General features: G+C 35.0%; 1 protein-coding gene across 10 annotated transcripts in view; it reads right to left on the reverse strand.

Moving 5' to 3' along the window:
• Positions 1-24,374, reverse strand: part of PCDH7 (protocadherin 7) — a 404,329-nt gene that overhangs the window by 321,424 nt on the left and 58,531 nt on the right. Inside the window, exon 2 of one of the 10 annotated variants that reach the window (XR_012131774.1) lies at positions 24,266-24,325. The exons of 8 other annotated variants lie outside the window; for them this stretch is intronic. Coding sequence is in view for 1 of the 2 variants with exons in the window: in XM_036994725.2 (XP_036850620.1) it covers positions 24,272-24,325 (54 nt within the window). In the remaining variant the exon portion in view is untranslated. Of the gene's footprint in view, positions 1-22,186; positions 24,326-24,374 lie in introns of those variants that run through there. One more of the 10 variants, XM_036994725.2, reaches the window with a different exon arrangement.

A 24,374-nucleotide genomic window follows, 5' to 3' on the forward strand; every position in this document is an offset into this window, starting at 1 on the left:
GCTTTAAGTAAAAATAGGTAATAAACTGTGGCATTAAAGTATATTTGCTTCTCCAAGTATGACGAATAATATATAGAAGAAATCATAATTTCATGATAACATCAGACAGATAAATCTATATATATTACTTTGTATAATGTACCCAGTTCTTCAAAAAAAAAATGTGAGCAAAGTGGAAGTTACTTCCACCACCTTCACTGCTCCATAAGCCGGAGTTCAGCGTCTTTCGTCTGAGCTATAGGGTGAAGTATTCGTCACATCAAACTGTTTCCTTTGTGTTTCCATTTCTCCTACTAAACTGTAGATTTTCTGAAGGCAAGGATTGTACCTTATACAGAAGTTCCTGTTGTCTTTAGTGTAATGTTTTGCTAAGTCAATGTTTTGAGTGAATAACATTTATTTATTTATCTAGGGATCCAGAGATTGATGGAATTTTGGCAAACTTACTCAGTGAGTAACATTCCAAAAAGAATAGTTCAATTTTTGCTAATGTCTTTGTCTCCTTTCACAAATTTCAGAGTAACAAATAAATATGCAACAAATGGAAAAATGTTTTCAAAGCTATATTTTTCTCCAAATTTGAAAACACAGATTGCAATATTTAATAGTTCAACTACGTCCTCACAGACATAGCTGGTAAACTTGAGTTTGAAGATAATGCTATGATCAACTATAAAAAGGCACATCCTTTTATTCCTTCTATGTGATCATTACCATAGATTTGCAAAAGTTCTACTCAGGATAAAACTCAAGTATGACATACTGATTGAGTTACCTCATCTCCTTAGCGTTAACCACCAGAAGCCCAATACGTCTTCATAATGCTTAGAATTATATTTCCTTCATTTTCTAATTAAAGCCCTGATTATATTTATGACAGTTAGAGAATTTAATATGTGCATGTTTACGTAGTTGAAAAATTAAATTCATCAGCTCACCTACCATGCACTACAGCTTTTATAATAACAAGAAAAATGTAAGTAGCTTTAATGTTATTCTCTCAAAATAAATTAGATGAATAATGTTCCCCTTCATCATATGAAGGGGGAAGGAAAACAAGGTAGTACTGAGAGGGGGGAAGGCTTAGAAAATATAGAGAGAACATACCCTTTAAGAAATGATTAAAGTTGTAATGGCATGAAAACAATAGTACATACTGGCATGAAGTTTTACTTTATGCTCTAAAATTTTGAAAGCTGCCTAACAGAATTCATCAGTATAAATTATAACATGACTCACTTGCCAGATTGGGATTTTGAATTTGTTCTAGAAATTTTGTTAATTTGTTAGTCAGATTTGTATTCAAGGTACTTAAGAATTCATATTTTGACTAGAGTATTCAAGTAATCTTGAGTGAATTTTCAAGGTGAAAAAGGATTACGTTATTTTTAAATGTAATTTTAAGGTGTTAAATTGCAAGGTAACATTTTCAACATGTATAAAGAGAATAATAAAACAAATAGTCATAAATTCATTCTTATTGATATGTAAATATTTTAGAGCTTGAAGATAGTCTCTAAACCATACTACCACCCACAGTATTCCCAATTACATTACACATACCAGAAAATTGAGAATTTCACAATGGTAGACTTAAACAGCTTTATTTATTTTAATTGTCTTATTGTCTTAATTCTTAGGAATCTTAAAGATGCAGGAGCAGTTGCCTTATTTGCCATTCTTGACATAAACACATTATCTCTTCTTATAACTCATCCTTGCATATATTTGCCTCTGTCCACTGAACTGAAAATTTTAATTTGGGGACTATGATGTGCACCTCTGCATTATCTCAATCTGCATTTTCACAAGTCTGCAGCTCAGCTTTGGCAAGTCTTTCTCCCAAGAACTTCCTGTCCTCTAACTAGTGAAATGTTACTTTTATTTCAAGGCTTCATTCAGGTGGTTGGTATCTTTTCTGACTCCAGTTCTGGCTTCAACTTGCCCCCAGGCAGAGCCACATGATGACTTTCATGGACCCTAGGCCTGTCTGCTTTCGTCAAACACTTCCGTCATTAAAAATCTTTATAAATTGTATAGTATGACTGTTTTGGTACATAGATGAACACATCGATAATGCATCAAAAGTACAAATTGTATCTGATCTGAAAGGGCCTTGTTTTCCTTCTGATTTTAAAATAAATCAAAACATTGTCATGAGTCCTAAAAGTACTGTGAGTCCAAATCATTGCACCTAAACTACCATGCCCCATGGAAAGGCAGTTCTACCTCAGTGTCCTCCGCCAGTGCCAGAGTTAAAGATTCTGCACTACTTTGATCCTAAAGCACTTTATTAGCACCCAGCACAGTGCCAAGCAAAGAGCAGGCCCTAAGAATGTTGTTAAATTAATATTTTACCCTTTCTTTTTAGGTGATTATGTTTTGCCTGCCTAAAATTTGTGAGCTCCTCAAAGAAAAGGCCAAACTCCTCAAAGAAAAGGAATGGGGAAAAGTATATAGAATTATATATACTTTTATATACCTAGAGACTCATAAATTACTTAGTGTATAGTAAATGTCTGTTGAAGCAAACTGAATGAAATTATGCTTATCTTTGCCAACTCAAACCAGATGCCACCGAATGCCACTCTGAATGAAATATGCTTCCAGTAGAGGGTACAACACACTTCCAAATGAGAGGAAGGTTTGAAGCTTCTGATTGTCACCCAAGAGTATTTGGTAATCCCAACCTTAGTTTTGACAGGAATGGAAAAATAGCTAGAAATCACCTCTAAAGGCAATCCATTACAAAGAGTCACCATTAGATTTTATGAGTTGTGTCTTCATAGTGATAGAATGCCTCTACTGACTGTTAAGATTTAGGCATAAGCCTCAAGATGAAAGTACTCTAATACAAAAAAAAAATAAGAGTATGAAAAATTAACTTTAAAATGGTAATTTACATGAGCTCTTGTCAGTACAATTGTGTTTATTTGTTACAATAATAACATTTATTATTCATCACTTGTTTCTAGTGAGTATAAAAGCAGAAAATAAACTATAAACCTATCTGAAAGATGTTATATTAACTGCAGATCTAATTTAATTAGCTATTTAATATTGTCACTATCTACTTACTAAATTAAAGTGAACTACATGTATAAACTATTTGTTTATACATACATTCATTCAACTGTGGCATGTAATAAATAACTATTACAGATAAGTATACATTAAAGAGGGTCTCAATCTAGTGAGACAAACAGTCCATTATATGACATTTGGATAATTATTAGGAGAGGTGAACACTTGTGCTAGGAAAACATCCTAGGGGCTCTTAAACCTTATTCAGTCTGCAAGAGAGGTACTTCAGTTTTTTGTTAATAAAATCTTCAAATGACATTTTTAACTATTAAAAGTCACAAAATAGAACTAAATAAAGTATAAAGAAGTAAAACTTTTGTCATCTATAATCCTATCACACAAGGTTGAACTACACACTGAAGGACAATGAAAATGTAGCCAGGAGAAGAAGAGAATCTGCATTCCAGACGAAGGCAAAGAGGAGTGAGATGGCACCCCCAAATCAGAAAAGGTGCTGGCATATTTGAGCAGGGACACAGTGTGCATGACACATACACCAGACCAACCCATTCTGCCTCATCGGAGAGGGTCACTGGGGTGTCAAAGGCAAAAGGCAAGCAGTAGAACTGGTTCCTCTCTGCGAGTCTATACAGAACCTCCACACAGCAAGGATGAAAGATTGGTGAATATTCACAAACCTCCAAGGGCCCAAGGCTCAGAAGGAAGCAGGGCAGGAGCAATTCTACATATACTTTCCCCTCAGAGATAAAATATTGTAGTCAAGGTAGATGATAAAGATTGTTCTTTTCCAGAAGCCTTCATGGTGAGAGTTATCTCTGCCTTTTGTGTGAGGGGCTTACTTTTACAAAATATTTTCACATTTTTATTTCTTTAATTCCTCATAACAGCACAAAGACTGTAGAGATATTTCTCACATTTGACCATTACAGAACTGTTCCTCAGAACTCAGAAAATTGCAGTTTCACTCAAGGTCAAAGAGTTAAAAAACAAGATCAGTGGAGACACCTCAGTATCCACATTCTGCAGTGAGCAACAGAGAACTGGGAGAAGTGGGGAGTCGATACTGCTATCCAAATTATAAAATATCGATTTTTTTGTCTTCATTTATTTAGATAATTGCTTTAATTTTCCATTTTGTTGAGGATATGTATCTCCATCATTAATCCAGTCTGATATTTTAAAAGGTTATAGACTTTATAGAGATTGAAAAAAGGAATGATTAACTATTTTTCTGGATATATTTGTAAGCTTTTCAATAGTGAAACAAATATGAATATTTCATAACTGCATATTTTCTTTTTGAGGACCCACAGCCATTTTAATACAGAAGCCATTAATAGAATTACCAGATGGGCACTTTATTTGTTTTTAAAGTGGATTACAAATAGTAGCAATTAGTCGCTGATGAAGACCTCTAAGTCAAGAGGTTTTTTTTTATTATTCAGCACCATGATAATTTCTGGTGTCATCAGCAAAACAATAAATATAAAACATTTGTAAAAAAAAAAAAAAGCAACATATGTCTTGACAATTTTCTAATTATCTGTGTGTAAAATATTCAATTCTTCTGCACAAATGGAACTTTTCACATCACACATTTGTACTCTAAAGACGAAAAGAAATTACTAGAAATTAGTGAGCCCATATTTCTACAATTTGTTTTTATCTGAATCTACCCAGTTAAACTCTGGAGTTGTATTTATTTCTCCCACAAATAAAAGGTAACTGTGTATATGGAAAACAGAGGGGAGGATGGGTGTTGAACTGAAAGCTGAATTTATTCAGAAATAGCATTAAAAACTAGACTCCACACTTTTCAGTGAAAATAAGAGGGGAATGATGCCAGATGGAAATCAGCCAAGTGGTGTTCTTTTAGGAATCGTGTCTACATTACCCTGAATGGGAGACAACTATAAGAGAGAAAGAGAAGGAGATTTCAGTAGGATATCCTGAAAAAGTATTTTGGCTTTTCTTGCCAATAAAGCAGAAAACAGTTATTATTCAACATCTTAATAAATCCATGTAAAAAACTACTGAATATTTTAGACTAGGAAATACAATTTATGGTGACACTTCTGTGATATTTGGAATTTACCAATTGTACTCTCTGAAAGCAATGATTGATAATTGCATTGAACCCCTTTGTAATACGTTTGTATTTAGTTGGTGTCGGCACCTCTTCTATCCATCCCACAGCCTTGGTGTGTGTTTGAAGCTCAGTCATCTTCTGCAACCACCAACACAGAGAAAACCACAAGCGCCCCCTCTCCCTCCTACACCAGCTAAGAATAGAAGCCACCCATGTCACTGCAAGCTCCCCAGAGAGTCCCCTGTGACTGCACATGCGTCTGTCCTTAGGGAGAAGAAGGAGCCTGGGTTGAGGCCGCTCTTGCTTGAGAGTCTCCAAAACGTTAGGCTCTAAATAAGCATCTTACTTTGGGATTTCCGAAATATGTAAGATCAGGGAGCCTCTCTCATCGTCTTACCAAGTAGAATTTTGAAAGCTTTTAGTAACCACCACATTTCCTTTTCTCCTAATAGCTGATGACTATGACAGTATGTGCTGGGTCAGGCCTAGGAATGTACCATGTAGTCAGAACACTTTATCACATATTTAGAAAAGCAACTGGAACCCAGATATATAATATTTGTGGTTTTATATTACATATACAAAGCCTAAGTTCACTTTCAAATCTTAAGTGATTGCAGCACTATTTACAATAGCCAAGATATGGAAGCAACCTAAGTGTCCATCAGTAGATGAATGGATAAAGAAGAGGTGGTACATATACATAATGGAATACTATTCAGCCATAAGCAAGAAACAAATCCTACCATTTGCAACAACATGGATGGAGCTGGAGGATATTATGCTCAGTGAAATAAGCCAGGTGGAGAAAGACAAGTACCGAATGATTTTCCTTATTTGTGGAGCAGAACAATGAAGCAAAACTGAAGGAAAAAACAACAGCAGACATACAAACTCCAAGAAGGGACTAGCGGTTACCAAAGGGGATGGATTGGGGGAGAGCAGGTGGGAAGGGAGGAAGAAGGGGATTGAGGGATATTATGATCAGTACACATGGTGTGGGAGGGATCATGGGAAAGACAGTGTAGCACAGAGAAGACAAGTAGGGACTCTGTGGCATCTTACTACACTGATGGACAGTGACTGCAATAGGGTGTGGTGGGGAACTAGACAATATGGGTGAATGTAGTTAACCACATCGTTTTTTACGTGAAACCTTCATAAGAGTGTTTATCAATACCTTAATAAAAAACATTGTATTAAGAAAAACAAAAAGAGTTAGTTGGGACTGAAAAGATAACATTACATTTGATGAGTAAGAATTTATTCTGTTTTTACAGTGGAAAGCCCATGATTACAGTTCAATCATACTTGACATCTTCATGTATTTATTTTAAAACAGCCATCCATGAGTATGCCTCCATGGTCAATGTCTTGATCCCACGTATATTTATTACCACAACACATGAATTCTCAAGTAGTTATTATTCTTGCTTCAGAAATAATGAGAAGCATGTTTCGCACTGCTTTGCTCAAAACAAATGTGAGTGTAGGAAAGGCAATGTTTTGGTTGTGCTTGTATTTCATTTTTTACATTTTGGGGAACTATTGATAAAACAATTAGAATCTTCTGATGCATTAACTTTATTAATAAAAGAATACATGATTCAAGTAAAGTACTTCTAGGCTTAAACACAACCTTCAGGTCATATTAGCAGTTCCTTCGTAGTTATTCCTAACTTTTGTGAATGAGATAGATATATCTTGTGTGTGTGGTGTGTGTATATATATATATATATGAAAAGAGTAACAGCTCAATTTTCCAAAAATTATATACATGCGAATATATATTCAAAATATATATGAATGATATATATATAATATATGTATAATATATGTGATATATATGTCAAAAGAATAATAGCCCAATTTTCTAAAAATTATAGTTCTTCAAAAGAAATCCAGGTCCAGCACAGGTACTATTTTATTCATATTAATTTCACAAATATGAAGAGGGTACCTGAAGATGCTTACCACTGCAAATGTATAATGCATAAAAGATAACAATGTATCACCTAAAAATCATGTTACTTGCTTATATGACCAAGTATACATAAAAATAAAATACAAGAAACCCAATCATCAAAAAATGTAAAAAATCAGGTAAAACAAGTGAAACTCTGTAATAGGCCTTTTTTATTTTTCCCAATGTAAGTGTGACCAATTTGGGCAAACTAAGGTTGAGGGAAAGATTAAGATTGCCCATCCTAATCAGTGCTACAAAAACTATGGCACAGTCTCATGATGGCAGGTGCTCAAGGAAGCCTCTGGGAAGAACTGGCATTTGAAGTAAGACTTAAATCATGAAGAGGAGGCGGGCATATGAAAACTGGAGGAAAAAGTTTTCCAAACAGAATGAGTAACAGGTTCAAAGGCTTTGAAAGCGGAAATCTTTTGGTATGTTTGAGTGACAGAAAAAAGGTTCACCGCAGCTTTGGTTTAGTAAACAATGCAAAGAGTGTAAGAGTTGAGGTCCCAGAGGCATGCTGGTCCCTGATCGGGACATGCTGGTAGAACACTTTGGAAGATTGGATTTTATTCTCATTGTCATGGAAAGCTACTGGAGAATTTTGAGTAGTGGAAAGATATGTTTGCATTTACACTTTAGAAAAATTGTCCCATGGAAAAGGTATTTGTAGGAAGTATAAGAGAACCAAGACACAGCAGGTGCTGGTGGCTCGTACTGTGGTTTAAAGAAGGAAGTGATGAAAAGTAGTCATATATGGTATAGATTTTTGAGGTAAAGGTAATAGAAATCAAAAGGAGAACAAAAGATGACCTCAGGATTTTTACCCTGAACGAATGGATGGATATCAATACTATTTATGCATATGAGAAAGGTTTATGAAGAGAGCAAACTGAGGTACTTATAGGAAAAACCAATCGTTCTGCTTTTGTTTTGTTATGTTTATGACACCATTAACAACTTACATTTATTGAGTACTTACTCTGTGACAAGTAAATCTCTAAACATTTATGTATTTTATTTATTTATTTGTTTTTACTTATCTAATCCTCCCAAGGGCCCTATGAAGAGTTTATCATTATTCTCATTTTAGAGATAAAAAACTGAGAACAGTGAATTTTCCCTAGTCAGCCAGGTGACAGAGCCAAGGAGGATCTGGTGCCAGAGCCTGCCTCATGACCACTCTGTCTTTTACCAGTGGAAAATCCAAGTAGAGCATTGTACTGAGTATGGAGCCCTGGGGAGAAGTCTGGGATGGTGATACACAAAAACAAAATCCTTGTGCACTACATAATTTAGGCATCTAGTAGAAGCAACACAGCCAAATAAGATGTGACCAGCAATGAAGAAAGAAAACCAAGTAAATATGGTGATACAAAACGCTCCAGGGAGAGGGAGAAAACAATAGTTGTTGCAATGCCAAGATTTAGGCAAGGAGACAAAACTGACCAGTGTATTCATCAAAATCAATTCTAGTGACCTTGATGGAGTTGTATTAGTGGACTGGAAAGGACAAAAGACCCATAGGAGTAGATTAAAGAGACATTAAGATGTGACTAAGTAGAAAATGGCCATATGGACAACACTTGGACATGTTTTGGTGAAAATGGAGATCAGAAACATGAGCCTGTAACTTGAGGTGGTAGCTAAGTCAGAGACCTTTTTACTTGGCTAGTTAGATATTTGGGCTTAAAATAGGTTATATTATCACATGTTTAAATGCAAATTAGCATGATCTAGGACAGAAGAATAAATTAATCCATTAGAACATATCTTAGGGTAAATACAAATTAAAGTTCTGTGGATGCGAACTGTTTACAATGAGGTTAAGTTTTATTCACATAGATTTCACTACATGCTAGAACACTGTTAAAAACAATAATCATCTCCTTATTTCAGGGCAGAGATGGAAGGCATTCTCTTGGACTTCCCCTAGAACAACTCTGGGACACTGTTCCATTATCTTAGTTCAATAAGTCCTACATCTACAAAGCCCAAACAATCAAAGTATCTAATTTCCTTCTAATCTTGTGATCTACTAGTACTTCATCAATTAACTTGAGTAATTTGGCGGCTGGCTTTTTTTTTTTTTTCCTCTTCCATCACTTGTCACTATTCTAACATGACTTGGATGACTCATTCATCTATTAAGCTTCAAAATTCTTTTCTTCCTATATTCCAGTGACAATCACTTCCACTCAGCTCTGGCCATTCACACCCAGAGACAGATACAAAATGGACTGTTTCTAAACAAAGAGTGTTCTACTGTAATACCCAGAATTGTGAAATTCTCCTCTCTAATCTCCTGTCCACTAGCTCATGCCCACAAAAAACTCTTCTGAGACTTCAAAGGCTGATGCCCACCACTGCTCCACAGTTTGCCCTTCCATTTCCTCCAGTCTCCAATCCTTCCTGGCTTGACTGCCTTCTTGTCCTAATTTCGATCCCCCTGATAACACACTTCCATGGGTGCAATTGATTCTTCCCTTCTTGAACCTTCTCTCTCGGCTGCCTTGCCAATCCCATTACCAAATCAATCCTACCATCTGTTTGCTCTCCTCCTCCTCCTGGGCTGCCAAGAGTTACTGAGAAAATTGAATAACCACGCTGATTGACTCTGCTGCAAATGTATGATTTCCAATGTCGTCTGAACTCTCAGTGCTGCTTAGCAGCCTTATTACTCATCCCCACCTTGGCTGGTCTTCCCATTCCACACAGCAGCTGTTCCCAACACACCCTCCTCCAATCCCCCAGATTCACCCCCACCCCCCTCATACTCAGTACATGATTTCACCTCCCACTGCTGGGAACATTGAGGCTATCAAGTATGAAACCCTCCAGTCGCCTCCTCTACATCTCCAAATTTATCTGTATATTTATACGGGAGCTACATTTTGTACCTCAAAAGAAGAGCTTTTATTCTTTTGCCCATTTGACCTTTTGAGTCCACGGCTTCCTACCTCTGCCAAGATCTTGTTTCATCAATGTGCATTCTCTCTTCTCTTCAACCTCTAACTTTCTTTCAAACTACACAGCTACCTGAATTTCCCTGTTTTGTAAAAAAGATCTTTCCTCATCCCTTCCACCATCAAGTTGCTGTTTATTTTCTTTCCTGCAAATATTCTTGGCAAAATACCTTGCATTCAACGGCTCCACTGACTTGAGACTGGTTCCCTAAAACCTAATGTAATCTTACCTGGCCATCATGCTGATGAAACTATTAGAAATGCTGCATAAGAGACTTCTCACTCTTCAATTTTCTTGGAATGCTGGGAGTTTGGTTTTAATATAAATTTGTTCACTTACTAACTGCTTAAGTTTGGCAAGGTATTTAACTTCTGTAAGATTTAGCTTCCTCACATTTATATTGGGGATACATTAGTCACTTCAAAAGACACCCCAGGTTTCTTTGAGCAAATTACTTTTCACCCCCTTAACTTAGGCTGGTAAGACTGTTATTCAAAGTGTTTTGCCCTGCCTTTACCAAAAGTATGACAAGTATTTCAACATTCCCTGAAGTCGGAATAGTTAGCATATGAAATAAACATAATTAGATTTAAATCATTCCACTGGGAGTGTTTGAAAGAGATAGTACACTAGTTCCTACTAACCTCTAAATTTACTGCTGCCTTCTGGAGCTGGAATAGACCTTTCTCTTTTCTGAACATAATCCCTTATCCTCTTCTAGTACCTTGTGAGCTCTACCTCATGGTTCCCAAAGGTATCTTTGGTTTAAAATATTGTTATAAATTTGGATTCTATTGCTTGAAAATAAATTTTATTATTAGGATTACATGAACTGATCCATGTAATATTTTTAGTGCAAAGTCTCATGTCTCATAAGATTTAAGTCAGTTTTTACTATTATTATTGCTTTTGATACTGTTGTCATCAGTCTATCTACTCCATTCTTACTGACTACTTCCCATTTTTGCTTCTCAACACACAATTTTCTCCTGGTTCTACATTTACTTCTTTGGCTTTTCATTTGGTAATCCTTCCCGTGGCTTATCAGGATCGGTCTTCTGCCACTTTCTGGTTTTACTCTCTCTGTATATTCACTGGGGATCTCATATACTTTCATGGACTCACCTATCACTAAGTGGAGATGTACTGTTGATTTCCTTTCCCAATCTTAATCTCCTACATTTCAAATTCTACTTTCTTATAAAGATACTCAAGACCAAAATCTGAAGCAAACTTCGTTTCCATTCTTATTTTCTCTCTCCTCTCTTCCCCAACCTCTAATCCCCTATCAAATAACTTACCTACGCTGTCCATATGCCTCTTGATCTGTCTCCAAGGGCATGGCACGAGAATCATATGATCAGACTCTACCAGACTACACAAGTTCCCCGACAAGTATCTCTTTCTCTAGTACTTGTACTAGAAAATGCCCTCTACCAACAGAGGCATCATCCTAAAACACATATTGTGTTATACCCTAGTTTGAAAAGTTTCAGGGACTTCCAAATGCTTACAGGATAAACCTAAACTCATAGATCTAAAATTCAAGACTTGTCTCGAGCTGAATCCAGTTCATATCTGGTCACTCATCCCATGTTCTCTGTACTCTAACCACACACTAGATTATGTGCCTTCTACCAAGTAAGCAATGAACTTTGATGCTGTCATTACTTAGCTCATGATTTCTTCTCTAGCTGAAATGACTCTTTCTGCCCTCCTTTGTGTAAGTAAACTTAATTTATTACAAGGTTCAACTTAAAAGCTTCTTGTATCATTAAACCTTTCCCACATGTCACCACTTTACCTCTTTGTCTCTGTCATCCTATAAATCTTGTAACACATCTGACTCTCTTGATAACAAGTTCCTTGAAAGCATAGATAGATAATTTCCCATATTTATATTACCAGTCTCAAGCACGGTTGGGCTAAAAGCAGGTAATTAATAATAATTCTTGAGTAATTCTTTGGTGATCTTAATAATAAAAAATACATCCTAAAATATACATAAATTCTATGAATACATATGGATATATGAATATTTATGAAATAAATGTGAAGAAATATGTATTTCAAAATATTTATTATAAATACATATATTTAGATACACACGTAAGCACCCAAATTAAGCCAGTACTTTTATATTTTTACATACCATGAATTAATGCCATGTCAGTCAGTCAGTATATGACTCAGCACTGACATTAGTATTTCTGTTATATCAGTAGAAGTTATATTCAGAATTAGAAAATCAAGCATTGAGGAAATCCTAAATTATATCGGATGGTAAGATAGTCTGACAATATAATATATCAGAGGTTGAACCCTTTCATAATAATATCAATAAGAACATTTTGATTTCTAAGTGAATTTTCAAAAGAAAACATTTAAGTCCTTCAATTAAAAGTAACAAAATTTGAATTGTCACACCTTGAGTAATGGCAGCGTTAAAGGCATGATGGTATTCCTTCTGAAACCTATCAAAAACAATAAAAATTTCAAAGACATGAGTATGATATATACTGTATCTTGCAGAAATTTAATGATAAAGCAAAAAATAGGTATTTTGAAAATCATGCATTATGAATGTGAATATTTATCTATAGAACCATGGGTTAAATACTTTACATAGATATGGTATGTGCAGCTTCTGCAGTATGTGCAATATTAACAACAGCTTCAGCAACACAGAAAAACTCTACAGACACCTTTCCTGGACACGATGAAAGTACCACACATGAATCATTATACATAGACCAGGGGTACTGAATTCTTAAAATCCTAGGTATCTCCTGGCATGCTGTGGGCCCTTTCAGCTCTAACAGACTGAAGCTGTATTCCCTTGGTTCCACATCAAAGATCAGCCAGAAAACATCTAGGCAGAAAGCATCTAGTCTAGTCGAATATCTTTTAACTGGAATTAAAGGTGAAAAAAGAAAAATGTTTTTAAAAAGTAACTCCACAGACTGTGCCTTCAATATTGATGATCCTTAAAATTTCACTGTCCCGGAACTGCCAGAACTGTCTTACTACAAGTGAAATCCTATGAATTACTTTATTTTTTTCAAAAGAACACAGTGAATCCTATAAACTACAGGACTGTTTAAGTCATGCACTATTTGTGGCATAAATTAAATTATTATTATTTTTTAACCATGAAGCAAAAAGCAAACAGAAGTCACTGGAAACACTTTAATAATATGCTGCAAAGTAAAAATACTTCTGGATAAAGTCTGAAATACAAATCAGCTTATAGCTAGAGCAGTTAGTTCAGACAATAGCAGAGGCAGAAATGGGACACTATGGATTGGATGAGTGGGTTATTTAGCCTTCAGCCTTAAGATAGCCTCCTGGGCATGACTTCATTCGAGACTACAGCTGGACATCAAGGAAAGTCTCTTTGATAGTCAGTATAAGAGCAAAAGAACTTTATATTAAAATCATGCTTTGTATCTATCCCCAAGCATCACACCGATCTGCCCTACCATCACACATAAACAATTTAAGTGAACTGAATTCCATGTTCCAAGAATGGTTCTTTTTGTGTTTATGGATTTTTAGAAACCACACATTAATATGTATTTCTTTATTATTAATCAAACGAATTCCTTTCCCAAGGACAGAAGTCTCTAGTGCAGAGCACTATACTGGTGCCAAGAAACGACCAGAGAGCAGTTTCTCTACTACTTCTTATTCCACATAAACTGGGGGCCACTAAAGGCACAGAATTCCAGATCTAAGACAAATATGTCTCATTGAAAGTGCAACCCAAGTCCTTTCAGGGTTACTTGTTCCTTCCCTCTTTGGTGCTTCCTTTGAACTGCTTTGAAAGCTATTCCCCTAACAAATCAGGGCCTCCACTCCCCTGTCCTTAAAGGCCTCTGACGTCTAACTCCCATTTCTCCCAGGATCAAGTTGAAACTCTTTAAAATTAAATCTAATGTCATATACTTTTTAATCTATTTTATAGCCTCTTATTATACCATCCTGCCTTGGCACCCACTCATTCTCCACCAGACCCCGTAGTCTGAGCACTCTGAAGTTATCACGCTTCAGCAATACGTATTGATCTCAGTAACGACAAAATTCCTTCAGTAGAGCAGATCTTGAGTAACACAGAAGAATGTGAACTCTCACTGTGCTCAATGATTCATAATATATGTTTATATATAACTATGTGCATATCACTTCAACTGTTACCCAGCACTTAATGTTTTGTAGGAATGCATTATTCTCAGCACCTACTTTTTTGAGAAACTCAGTAAGTTTCATTGAATGACTAATATTTATGTATTTTATTGAATGCCTTATAATCATACAGAATTCTCATTTATAGGATCAAATGAATCCAGCTATGGTTTAGTAAGCATCGACTCATCTACTATAAGCAGGACACTCTGATGGAAGACAGTATAAATTAGATTTGGACCTTCCCAGTAAAGAGATTATAGTGTAATAAAGAAATAATGCACATACACACATTCATGCACAAAGCATTTGTCATTAAAAGTAGAAAGGTACAGGTAGCATAAAATCACACAGATAAAATGGCAAAAAAATAACACTAATTATGTGGTAAATTAGTGAAAGCTTAAAAAAGGAAGATTCAAAGAAGGTAGGACTCACTGATGTAAAATTAATAAGATAATTGTATGGAGGAGATAATGGTATGTGTTAAGATAAATTCGTAGGCAAATGTGAAGAACATAAAGTCACTTGAAAGTTATCTGGCTTAACTGGACGATAGAGTTCATGAAAAAGGGAAAATGGAAAGTAAAAATGGTAGAGGGAGATTAGAGTCAGAGGAATATGATTCTAAATTAAGGAATTTGAAAATTATTGATTAGAAATGAACAGGCACTAGATGTTTCTGAGCATGGTCTAAGAAAAAGCAAGTTGTTTAGCCCTTGTGAGATGTGGAGGCAGCAATGTGTGTAATACAAGCACCTTCAATGCAATATGCAAACCCACTATACATAATGTGTACACAAACTTTAAAAGCAGTTCAACTATGCTCTCCATGCCTAACCATGATCTATTTTATTACAGTCTTGATCAGTTAACCAGCAGCAGAGAGAGATTGAGAGAGAGAAAACTTTTCTTTTTAAATACACATTTTTATGATCAAATATTGTTTGATGGCACAGTAAGTGGAATAACTTCTAATAACAGTCACTAGGGAATGTCAATTTCAAAGTCAACTAAACAGTAAGTGATGGTGGCTGTTGGTGGACGACCCTATGAGAACTTACAACTTCCTACCCGAAAAATAGTCATGATAAAGATCCAAGTATAACATACCTTTTTAAACAAGTTAATAGGAAAAATTGCAGTAAAATGTTTTAAGAAAACTGAATAAAACATTCCCAAACCTCACAGTTAAACAAGCCTGAGTGGCCACACCAGTAGCATAGCAATAGTCAAGAAGAGAATGTCTCTGTGTACAAGGTGCTTCCCACATCCATGCCAGTCCGACACCTTTGATTAATAGAAGGCCAAATTTTCAAAGAAAATGAAAGTGTAGGTGAGAACAGGAGCTTACCTAATTACCTTGCTGAAGTCTCCTAGAAAATAAATAAAACTTACTTATTTCTCAGGGTTTGTTTTAGTGAATAGTTTCTGAATTCAAAGAGATACTCATGGGAACAATTCAAAGTATGTATTGATATCAATCTTTATTAGATTCTCCTTTATAAATATGATCATGTTTCATAAGCATGTCTGTATTTCCTAAAAAAATAATTTCAAAAATGCGTTGTCAAAGGTATGCTAAACAGAGAGCTTATTTATAAATGTTGTTAAGTCTATACCAATAAACGGTGCTAAAATTGGGTTTAGATGCCTGTAAAGGTTTAAGGAAATCAGGATTTAAAGATGGACACACCTACAGTGTGAATCCCAACCTCACTCATGATGAGTATAAGATCTTTGGAAAACATGTATGTTTGTTTTAATAGCACATAACACTTACAGACGCCCACCGTGTGACAGGCATTGTTCTGTATTGCATTCAGACCACTTCTAGCATCTTAACTAGTAAATAGCTTTGTGATTTGTGTCACATTTCTGAGCTTTTCTTTAAGAATGGCTGTGATTTATACTTGCTCACTTTATGCCAGGCCGTTGTTATAGTAAGTGGTATATATTAACTTATTATATATCACATATAACTTATATCACATATTAATTCATCCATAATTCCTAATAATGCCTCAAGACTGTTATTATCTTCACTTCAGTACATAATAAGTTAAAAAAAACTTGCCCAAGGTCTCAAAAACTGGTCCATAATAGGTGCTCTAACAACTCACCTTTTAATTTTATGAATTATTTATACCTTTACATCCTGTATTTTCATAGAAAATCCAAGAGAGAAGAAAACACAGTAACTAAAATACTTAGTAAATGTATCCAAACTAAAAGATCACTCTCAGATCAAATCATGATCCATAACTATCAGACCACAAATTAAACTGCAATTCTCTGATCATCTGAAGACATAACATCGCCAAACTAAAAAGAAAGATGGTGAAGTATCTCACATCATTAGGTCCATCCTAGCACAAATGTACACTGAATTATTTTCTTATCAAATGCAAACTTGTAGTTATTTTAGAAAATTGAGCTCCCAATTGATTATAAACCATCAATTAAAACTCCATAATATTTATATACTTCCTATTCTATTTGCCAAAAATGTCTACTAAGTGAAAAGGGAGAGATTTGAATTGATGTGCTAGACAAGAAAAAGAGTCAAGGGAGAAAAAAAAACTTAGACATCTTTTTCTTTCTATGGCTTTGCATAAGAGTGACTTTAGATTTCCATAAATAGTTCTGTGTACAATTAATTATCTGTGAGCAACATAATAACCAGTTATGGTCCAAATGCCATCCATACATGAACTGCCAAAAGAGCCTGCAGAACCATTTTTGAAAGGGAAGAAAGAGCCCCATGCACCTATTACAGTATACAAAATCAAAGGAAACGAACAGTCCAATTAGATAGCTGCAAAGCTGGAAGCTAGTAGATTTCAGCGACTGGGAAAGAAAGCTTGATAAAATCCAGGGATATCAGTCAGATCTGTATTTCTTTGCATGTTCTGAATTGTTAGTCATGTAAAATGAAGAGAAAAACACCTTCAGAAGGGTCGCTGTGTTTTAGAGTGAAAAGGCAAGAACCGATTACTGGCAGATGACTTTCTCTGGCTCAGCAGAAACTTGCATTTCATGTAATAAAGACAAATACACAGAATATGAATCTATTCTCACTGGGGAGGGAAAGAGGGATGAGAGACCCCTTTCATGTCATGCACTTGATAAATTATTTCTAAGATGCATATTTCTTTTTCCTCAAGGCTGTCCAAAGGCAGAGTTCCACTGCGGCTTTCCAAAATGCAGTCCTTTGTGACTAATTTCAATGGCCCTTAATAGAATCCTATGAATCACATTATATATTCAAAAATATGATCACCCTGATACATATTTTTTATGTTTTCTCTCAAAACCATGAGAGATGCTTCTGTTTTATCTAAGTCAATCCTTTAGGCATTATTTGTGGTCCCTGGGATTTTAAGATGTAGTTCATTAAATATTATTCTACATACAGTTATTTGATATGCTTTAAGTAGGTGGAAGTATTTCATACCATAAAAATGCCTTTTTTTAAAAAAAAAGCTGTTCCTGATTCAGAAAAGAAAAGAGCATTTGTATGTTCTCTTATTTCAAAATGAAGAATTATTTTTAATTCTGGTGACATGTGACATAACCATCAACAATTCTGAAGCTTCTTTTTTTCATTGTCTCCATTAGACCCATTGGGAGTACAATGGCTTAGGTCACAACATGAAACACCATGCTAATTAAACTGCTAATTGGTATAAGAAATATATTGCATGAAATAGATTGCTGTATTAACTTTGTTTTAACTTTTGTGTCATTTCAACTTGGTACCCACTAATTTAGAATCCTCTAATCATGCTCTTTAATCCAAATGTTAATCTCAGATGACAAGAGTACATGATTGCTAAGGAGCCTTGGTGCAAGATATATATTGCATTTCTTCCTAGTATTAAAAGTGGTTTGTTGAAAGATAAAAAGATCCTGTGTTTACAGACTCTTCCTATTGATTTGAGTACAACCTCTTATAAGCCAGGACTAATTACAAGTATCCTCATAAACATTTTCTCAAACTTCTCCATCTCAATAGTGAGATATTTATGTGACTAGTCATCACAGGATTTTTTATTTAAAATGTTCATATAATAAAGAATTCTTTCTTTTAAAACTGTCAGTGTCTTTCTTAACACATATTTTTTCTCAATTACAGGACTTCAAAAATTAAGTTTCAATTCTGGGTTCAAAAAAAATGACAGATATTTACTTCATAAATATGCAGGGGTTTTAAAAAGTCAACTAGCAGAGAGTTAGAATACACAATACCTGCTTGAAATGTATTATCAGGAGGAGCCCACTTTCTGATCTTTCTGGAAAGCATATACTAAGTATATGCTTCTTTCAGGAGACTAACACATAAGTGAGAAAAAATCTTTGCTGACCAACCTTTTAACAGTTAGACAAGAGAGATAAGTAAGATTCTATAGAGACATAGGTCCCCCTCAGCTGCTACTGAGACAGAATCTTCACTGACACAATTGGATAGTAGCAATTAGAAAACAGACAGAGCTGTACCTGATCAGAACTCCAATCTCTTAACTTAGGAAATGTTCACTTTTTCCCCTAACATCTAAGGATATAGTCTAGGAAGATATTCATTTTTAATTACATAAATTTTGACTCATTAGAGATTCACAAAAAGCAGCATAAGATAGATTATTATGATGATATGAACATCCATAAAAATATATAGTAGCCAGCTTTCATTAAAAAAGTAGAAATTACTGAAACATATGGTCTAATAAAAATCTGTCATTGGTTTTGTTTCTTTTCAGATGCTCAGTTACTACACTGCAATATGAAGTTAAAATACAACCTCATATTTTCATAAGCAATGCTGTGTTCCCAAGAACACAGAACCGTTTCTGATGCCCACATTTTCTGCAGTCACAATTATCATTCAATGTTTTTCACCCAAAAAGTAGTTTCAAATAGGCAAAACTGAGAATTTTCAAGGCTTGTTTTCTTATCTGCTCCAGTATGCTTAATTAACCAATTACTATGTATAAAATGAAAGCCAGTGACTTTCTACATATTAAATATCATCCAGTTCAATTCTGCAAGCATTTATTTTGCTTATATTACATACATTCAAAACTTATCATCTTTTTTATTTATTATGAAGCACACTTCCTGTTTAATGAAGGACTTTGAAAATGAACCCCTCACATGTGTAATAGATAATTATTAGGTATTTGCAAAGAATAGCAGCTACTTATTTGTGGATTCGTTATCATAATCGGCATTATCCTTAATTTTTATGATAATCTAATAAATGATGTATCATTCTTAAACTTCACAACTTTTAAACTCCTAATAATTGGAGAAAGTTGTATTCCCTTATGATTTGTGGATAAAGTGATCTTCAAAAATTGTTCTTTGACCTTGTAGCAACTTTCATCATTGGATTGTGACAGGTTTGATTTCAGCTTTCACAGTTTCCTTTCACTTGTCTATGACCCAAAAAAATTATAGCTCACAGAACTTCAAGATTTGAATTGTGTTAGATCAGAAACTGATGAATTTCCTTAGGGAACCTGTCCCTGAAAAACTATGCCGAGCTGCACACCATAGTGTATGGAGAATATTGAGGGCTTGGTGTTACCTTTCTGCTCCGTGCCTTTCATTTCACTTCTGACAGTGATGTTTATTGTGGCCCATGGACATCTTAGTCAGCGACAACTACACTCCATTCATATGTCAGGTACAAAAACGACAATAAGAAAATTAGTAACTGGCAGTGTTTATTGAGTTCTTGTTATGTATATAATTGAGGAGGAAGATAATGTTATTTCCTTCATATTACACATGAAGAAATAGAGGCAGAGGATGTTATTTGTCCAAAGGTCACTAAATCTGTACAAATGTGAACCACTTTTTAAAAGTAGGCAATGTGTATTCCAGACACTGCACTCTTCACCACTACAATTTTCTGTCACTTAACACATGGCATTGCAATAATTAGCCTGCAGGCTGGAATTCCCATTAGACTGTGATCTCTCCCTGTTCAAAGAATGTAGTCCATTTTCTTCAGTCCACCCAGATACCAGCAACAAAATCTTCATTTTCAAAAAAATTTTGAGCAAATAGTATTTATAGTAAGATATTTTAAGCCTGCAAAAAGTAAATTAGGGAAGCATTTCTCCTCTTCCCAATCTACAGTACTTAGTACAGACCTGTTATCACAGATCCTACTTTATCCAATACTTTTGTGGGCTTGAACTTCTGAATACCTTTCACATCTAAGTCATGCACACTGAATCTGCTTCACTCACGCTAGTAGATAGGTGACCTATAAAAACACAAAATGCATTTCTGCACCCCCAAATAGTTCCAGAATCTAGTACCAACATCTAAGATAATGTTTGGCATGAAAGTTCTGTGACCCACCTTTTGAGTACAGCCACAGAAATCAGAGTGGCAGGACTCAAAGCCCAGCACTAGCTTCTGCTAGTTCTGTAGCTTTGCAAGTTCACCAAAACTCTTTGTGCCTCGTTTTCCTCATCTGTAAAATGGTGACATGATGATGATAGTATCTGCCGCATGAGACTGATATAAATATTAAATAAAGCAATTGATATATCTGACAGTATTGTCACTCAGTAAGTTCAGTTAAAAAGTTATCAAAGAGATAAATCAGCTCAACTAAATTATCTGAACCAAAACCAGGGAGAGGAGTAATAACGAGAACCAAAGGCAAAAGCAAGTATTTTAATCCTCAATCTTTTCAAAAGTTATTTATATTTCAGTGAAATTTTTACTCCTGTGACTCCAATCTGATGGCTTTTGAACAAAACTTTCCAATCGTTAATTCTCACTCACAGTTGTCCCACTGCTGCTCTACACAGCCATTTCCCGTGAGCCAAGTGTAGTTTTCCTTTTTAAATTTTTCTTTCAGATACAAAGAGACAAGAGGCAAGGGTAGAAACTTTATTCAAAGATAGTGGATCATGGAAGAGCCTTGGTAGGTAGAAGTTGGCAAGTCTCCCATCTATATTTCTAGTCACATAAAAAAAGAATAAATTGATAAAATGCAATTGCATTACCTAAATGAGTTCCATAAATGGCCAGAAATTTGCCTAAGTGAAGGATTCAGTGTGACCAATTCTCAAAATAAGAATCCCTGCAGATTATCCATACCACCTTTGTGATTTTAAAAAATAACACTATTTTGCAAGTCAGTATGCTGTCATGAAAATATATGTATATATATATATGCTTTCATTGTGGTTCCTACTACTTCCCTGACCTTTCCCAGTTGGAGTAGTAGCAGGAAACTAAAATAAAAGAGCTGTTTTTCTGTGTGGGGCACTTTGAGACTAAACATTAATGGTGAAATTATAACAGTTGCGAGACTCCTCTGCCTGTTGCTTCCCCTGAGCAGAGAATCACTAGATGAAAGAGCCTACAGCAATAAACATCAGGGGCCAGCCTTTCCTCCTCCTCTGAACCTAACCCTGCTGATCCAAGTCCAGAAATGCCTTTGAAGTCAGGGAGACCTTCATGTGCTGATCAATCCTTGGGGGGTAAAGAGCATGAAAAACTAGCTCTAGCGCTTTAATATTCTGCCGGGGAGTGCATTCAACTCAGTGCAGAACAAAAAGGTTTCCTCTGTTACAAACTGAGTGATTTTGTACTTGGGTGCTTCTTGGATCGATTAACTCAGAGTGACCTATTGATCCTGGGAACATGATTATTTAGACTTCAGTACATATTTCCATTAAGTCAAACTATGGATGGTACAGTAACTGTAAATCTGTATTTTCCCTTGGTCTTAAAGCATGTGTTGAGCTTCGGATCAACTTAAGTGAAAAACAGTATGTGATTTCCTTAATACAGATGACCAGTACTGACTATTAATATGATCAGTATTAACTATCACACTATAATATGTTGAAATTTCCAAAACCTTAGAAGTTAATAATTAAAATGATGTTAAAATCAATAGTGCACTCCAAGTCCATCGTTTATGGATGAGAAACCTGAGTATCTGAAAGTAAAAAATGTATCCATCCGGTCTGGCTTTTTAGGGGCACAGCAAAAACTCCTGACTTGGTTCAGGGCACTTTTCTCCACATACCTTGAAATAATCTGTCAGACCTTTCCTCTTTATCGTAATTGGCTAATCTCTTCACTCTCAAATTCTAAAAATGTGGAGAATGTATTCTAAAAACCAACAACATGAATATACTTTGTGTCCCATTATGTTTTAAGAGATTTGTAAAGTAGGAAATACAGGCATTTTATAAACAGGTTTTTTTTATTATTTTGGTCACAGAAAAATATTCAATACAATAGAATTATACAGCTTGTAAACTTACAGTTTATTAAAATAACATAAAGACAAAAATCCCTGTAATAGTATAGATAGGGTACCATCTCAGTTGATTGTCACATAGAAAGAAGAGGTAAAAATTTCAACTATAAAGTTAATCAGCAAGATACAGAGAAATGAATACAAATACCAGTGCACAATACCTTCAAAATTATTATGGCACATAGTAATTACAAAAAAATATGTCAATCTGTTTTAAATATTCACTATCTTACATATGTTAATATATGACTACTTGTTATATATATATATATATATATATATTACAAGTAATATATAATGACTTGACCAAAAGTGGGGAAAAAAAACTTAACTTACAGGTAGCTGAAAACATTATAGCCAGAACACAATAATTTCTTGGGTCTCTTCTCTAAGACCATCTGTGATTCACATCCTCAGCCACTGAGGAAGTAGCCTGAAGGAGAATGACTTTCCGACTGTCTTCAAACTTATTTCACACCTACTCTCATTATTTTCAGATGTTGGTACTACCTTAATTTAAATGGCTCAGTGGCAATAAATATTATATTTAATTGGAGAGCCTTTGAAGTAGTTTGTTCTGGTTTAGAATTGCTTCCTTTGTGAATAATTTTAATAATGATAATAACACATGTGGAATGGCTTAAGACAATTTACTCCACCTCTTTACATTCTAGGTAACAAACCGAAGCACAAAAAACATCAATCATTACAATTGACCTCCCTCCACTTATATATGCACACACAAATGCATACACACACATTCATACTCATACAAAAATTAGACTTTATACAGTATCATTGAGCAAGAAACTATAATGCAAAGAGGTACTCCCTGCATGCATTTCATCCCTAATAAAATTAAAACACCCTCCTCTTCATACATAAATGCATAGGACCACAACTTTTAAAGGCCATTTTCCTATTGATAAAGTGGCCATACATTCCTTGAACACTTACATGGTTAACCCTAATTCAATGGGATATTATATTATGTAAAATGTCTGTAGACGTATTTCTGCTTTTATCCTGTAATAAATTATGTCTCAACAAATATCAGAATGACCTAAATTTTATCTTTTCTCATGTCCACTAGTTTCTCACTTTCCCTGATTGGCATAACATTTCTTCTTAGTGCCTTATTAAACAGCATTGAACAGTCTAATTTTCTCGGAATCCAGTCCTGAGGTATACAGTTCCATTTTCTTTGTTGATCTAGCACAGGCTCAGGTGATTTCTACACAATGCATCCAATTAGTTCAAGCAAGGCAAATGAAACCACATCTATACTAATCTCTACGTTATTAACTATAAACAGTAACAGGATATGTGTCTCTACTCTTTGCTTGAGTCCCATTCAAGTGAAGCAAAGGAGATTTCCTGTTCTTTTCATACACCTGAGTATGATGATATTTGATTCTATCTCTCCACAATAATTGATAAAATTGCAAAACCTCTCTCACATCCCTCCTTTATTTCACACTGAGAGCTTGGTTTATTTTTCAGTTGTTTGTAAAGTGTAGTTTGATTCCTTTTTGCAGAGATTTTATTTTAAATCCATTTTTGTTTTCTTCAAAATCATAGCTTCATTTTAATCAGCTAGTGGTCCTGCCCCTGGGGAATCAATTTCTTTTTACACAAGAAAAATCCAGGTCTATTAGGATCCAACACACTGAGTTGGAACATTACTTGTATTTCACTTACGAGCACATACATTCATTTAACACGATTCCTCAATGTGGCCAGAGGGGTTCATGGTCTGCACTGTATCCACCTATAAAAAATACAAAAATATATGTCTGCTTTACAGGGATGTGAGTAGG

Source organism: Manis javanica, chromosome 5 (assembly GCF_040802235.1).
Source record: "Manis javanica isolate MJ-LG chromosome 5, MJ_LKY, whole genome shotgun sequence".
NCBI classification, from domain to species: Eukaryota; Metazoa; Chordata; class Mammalia; order Pholidota; family Manidae; genus Manis; species Manis javanica.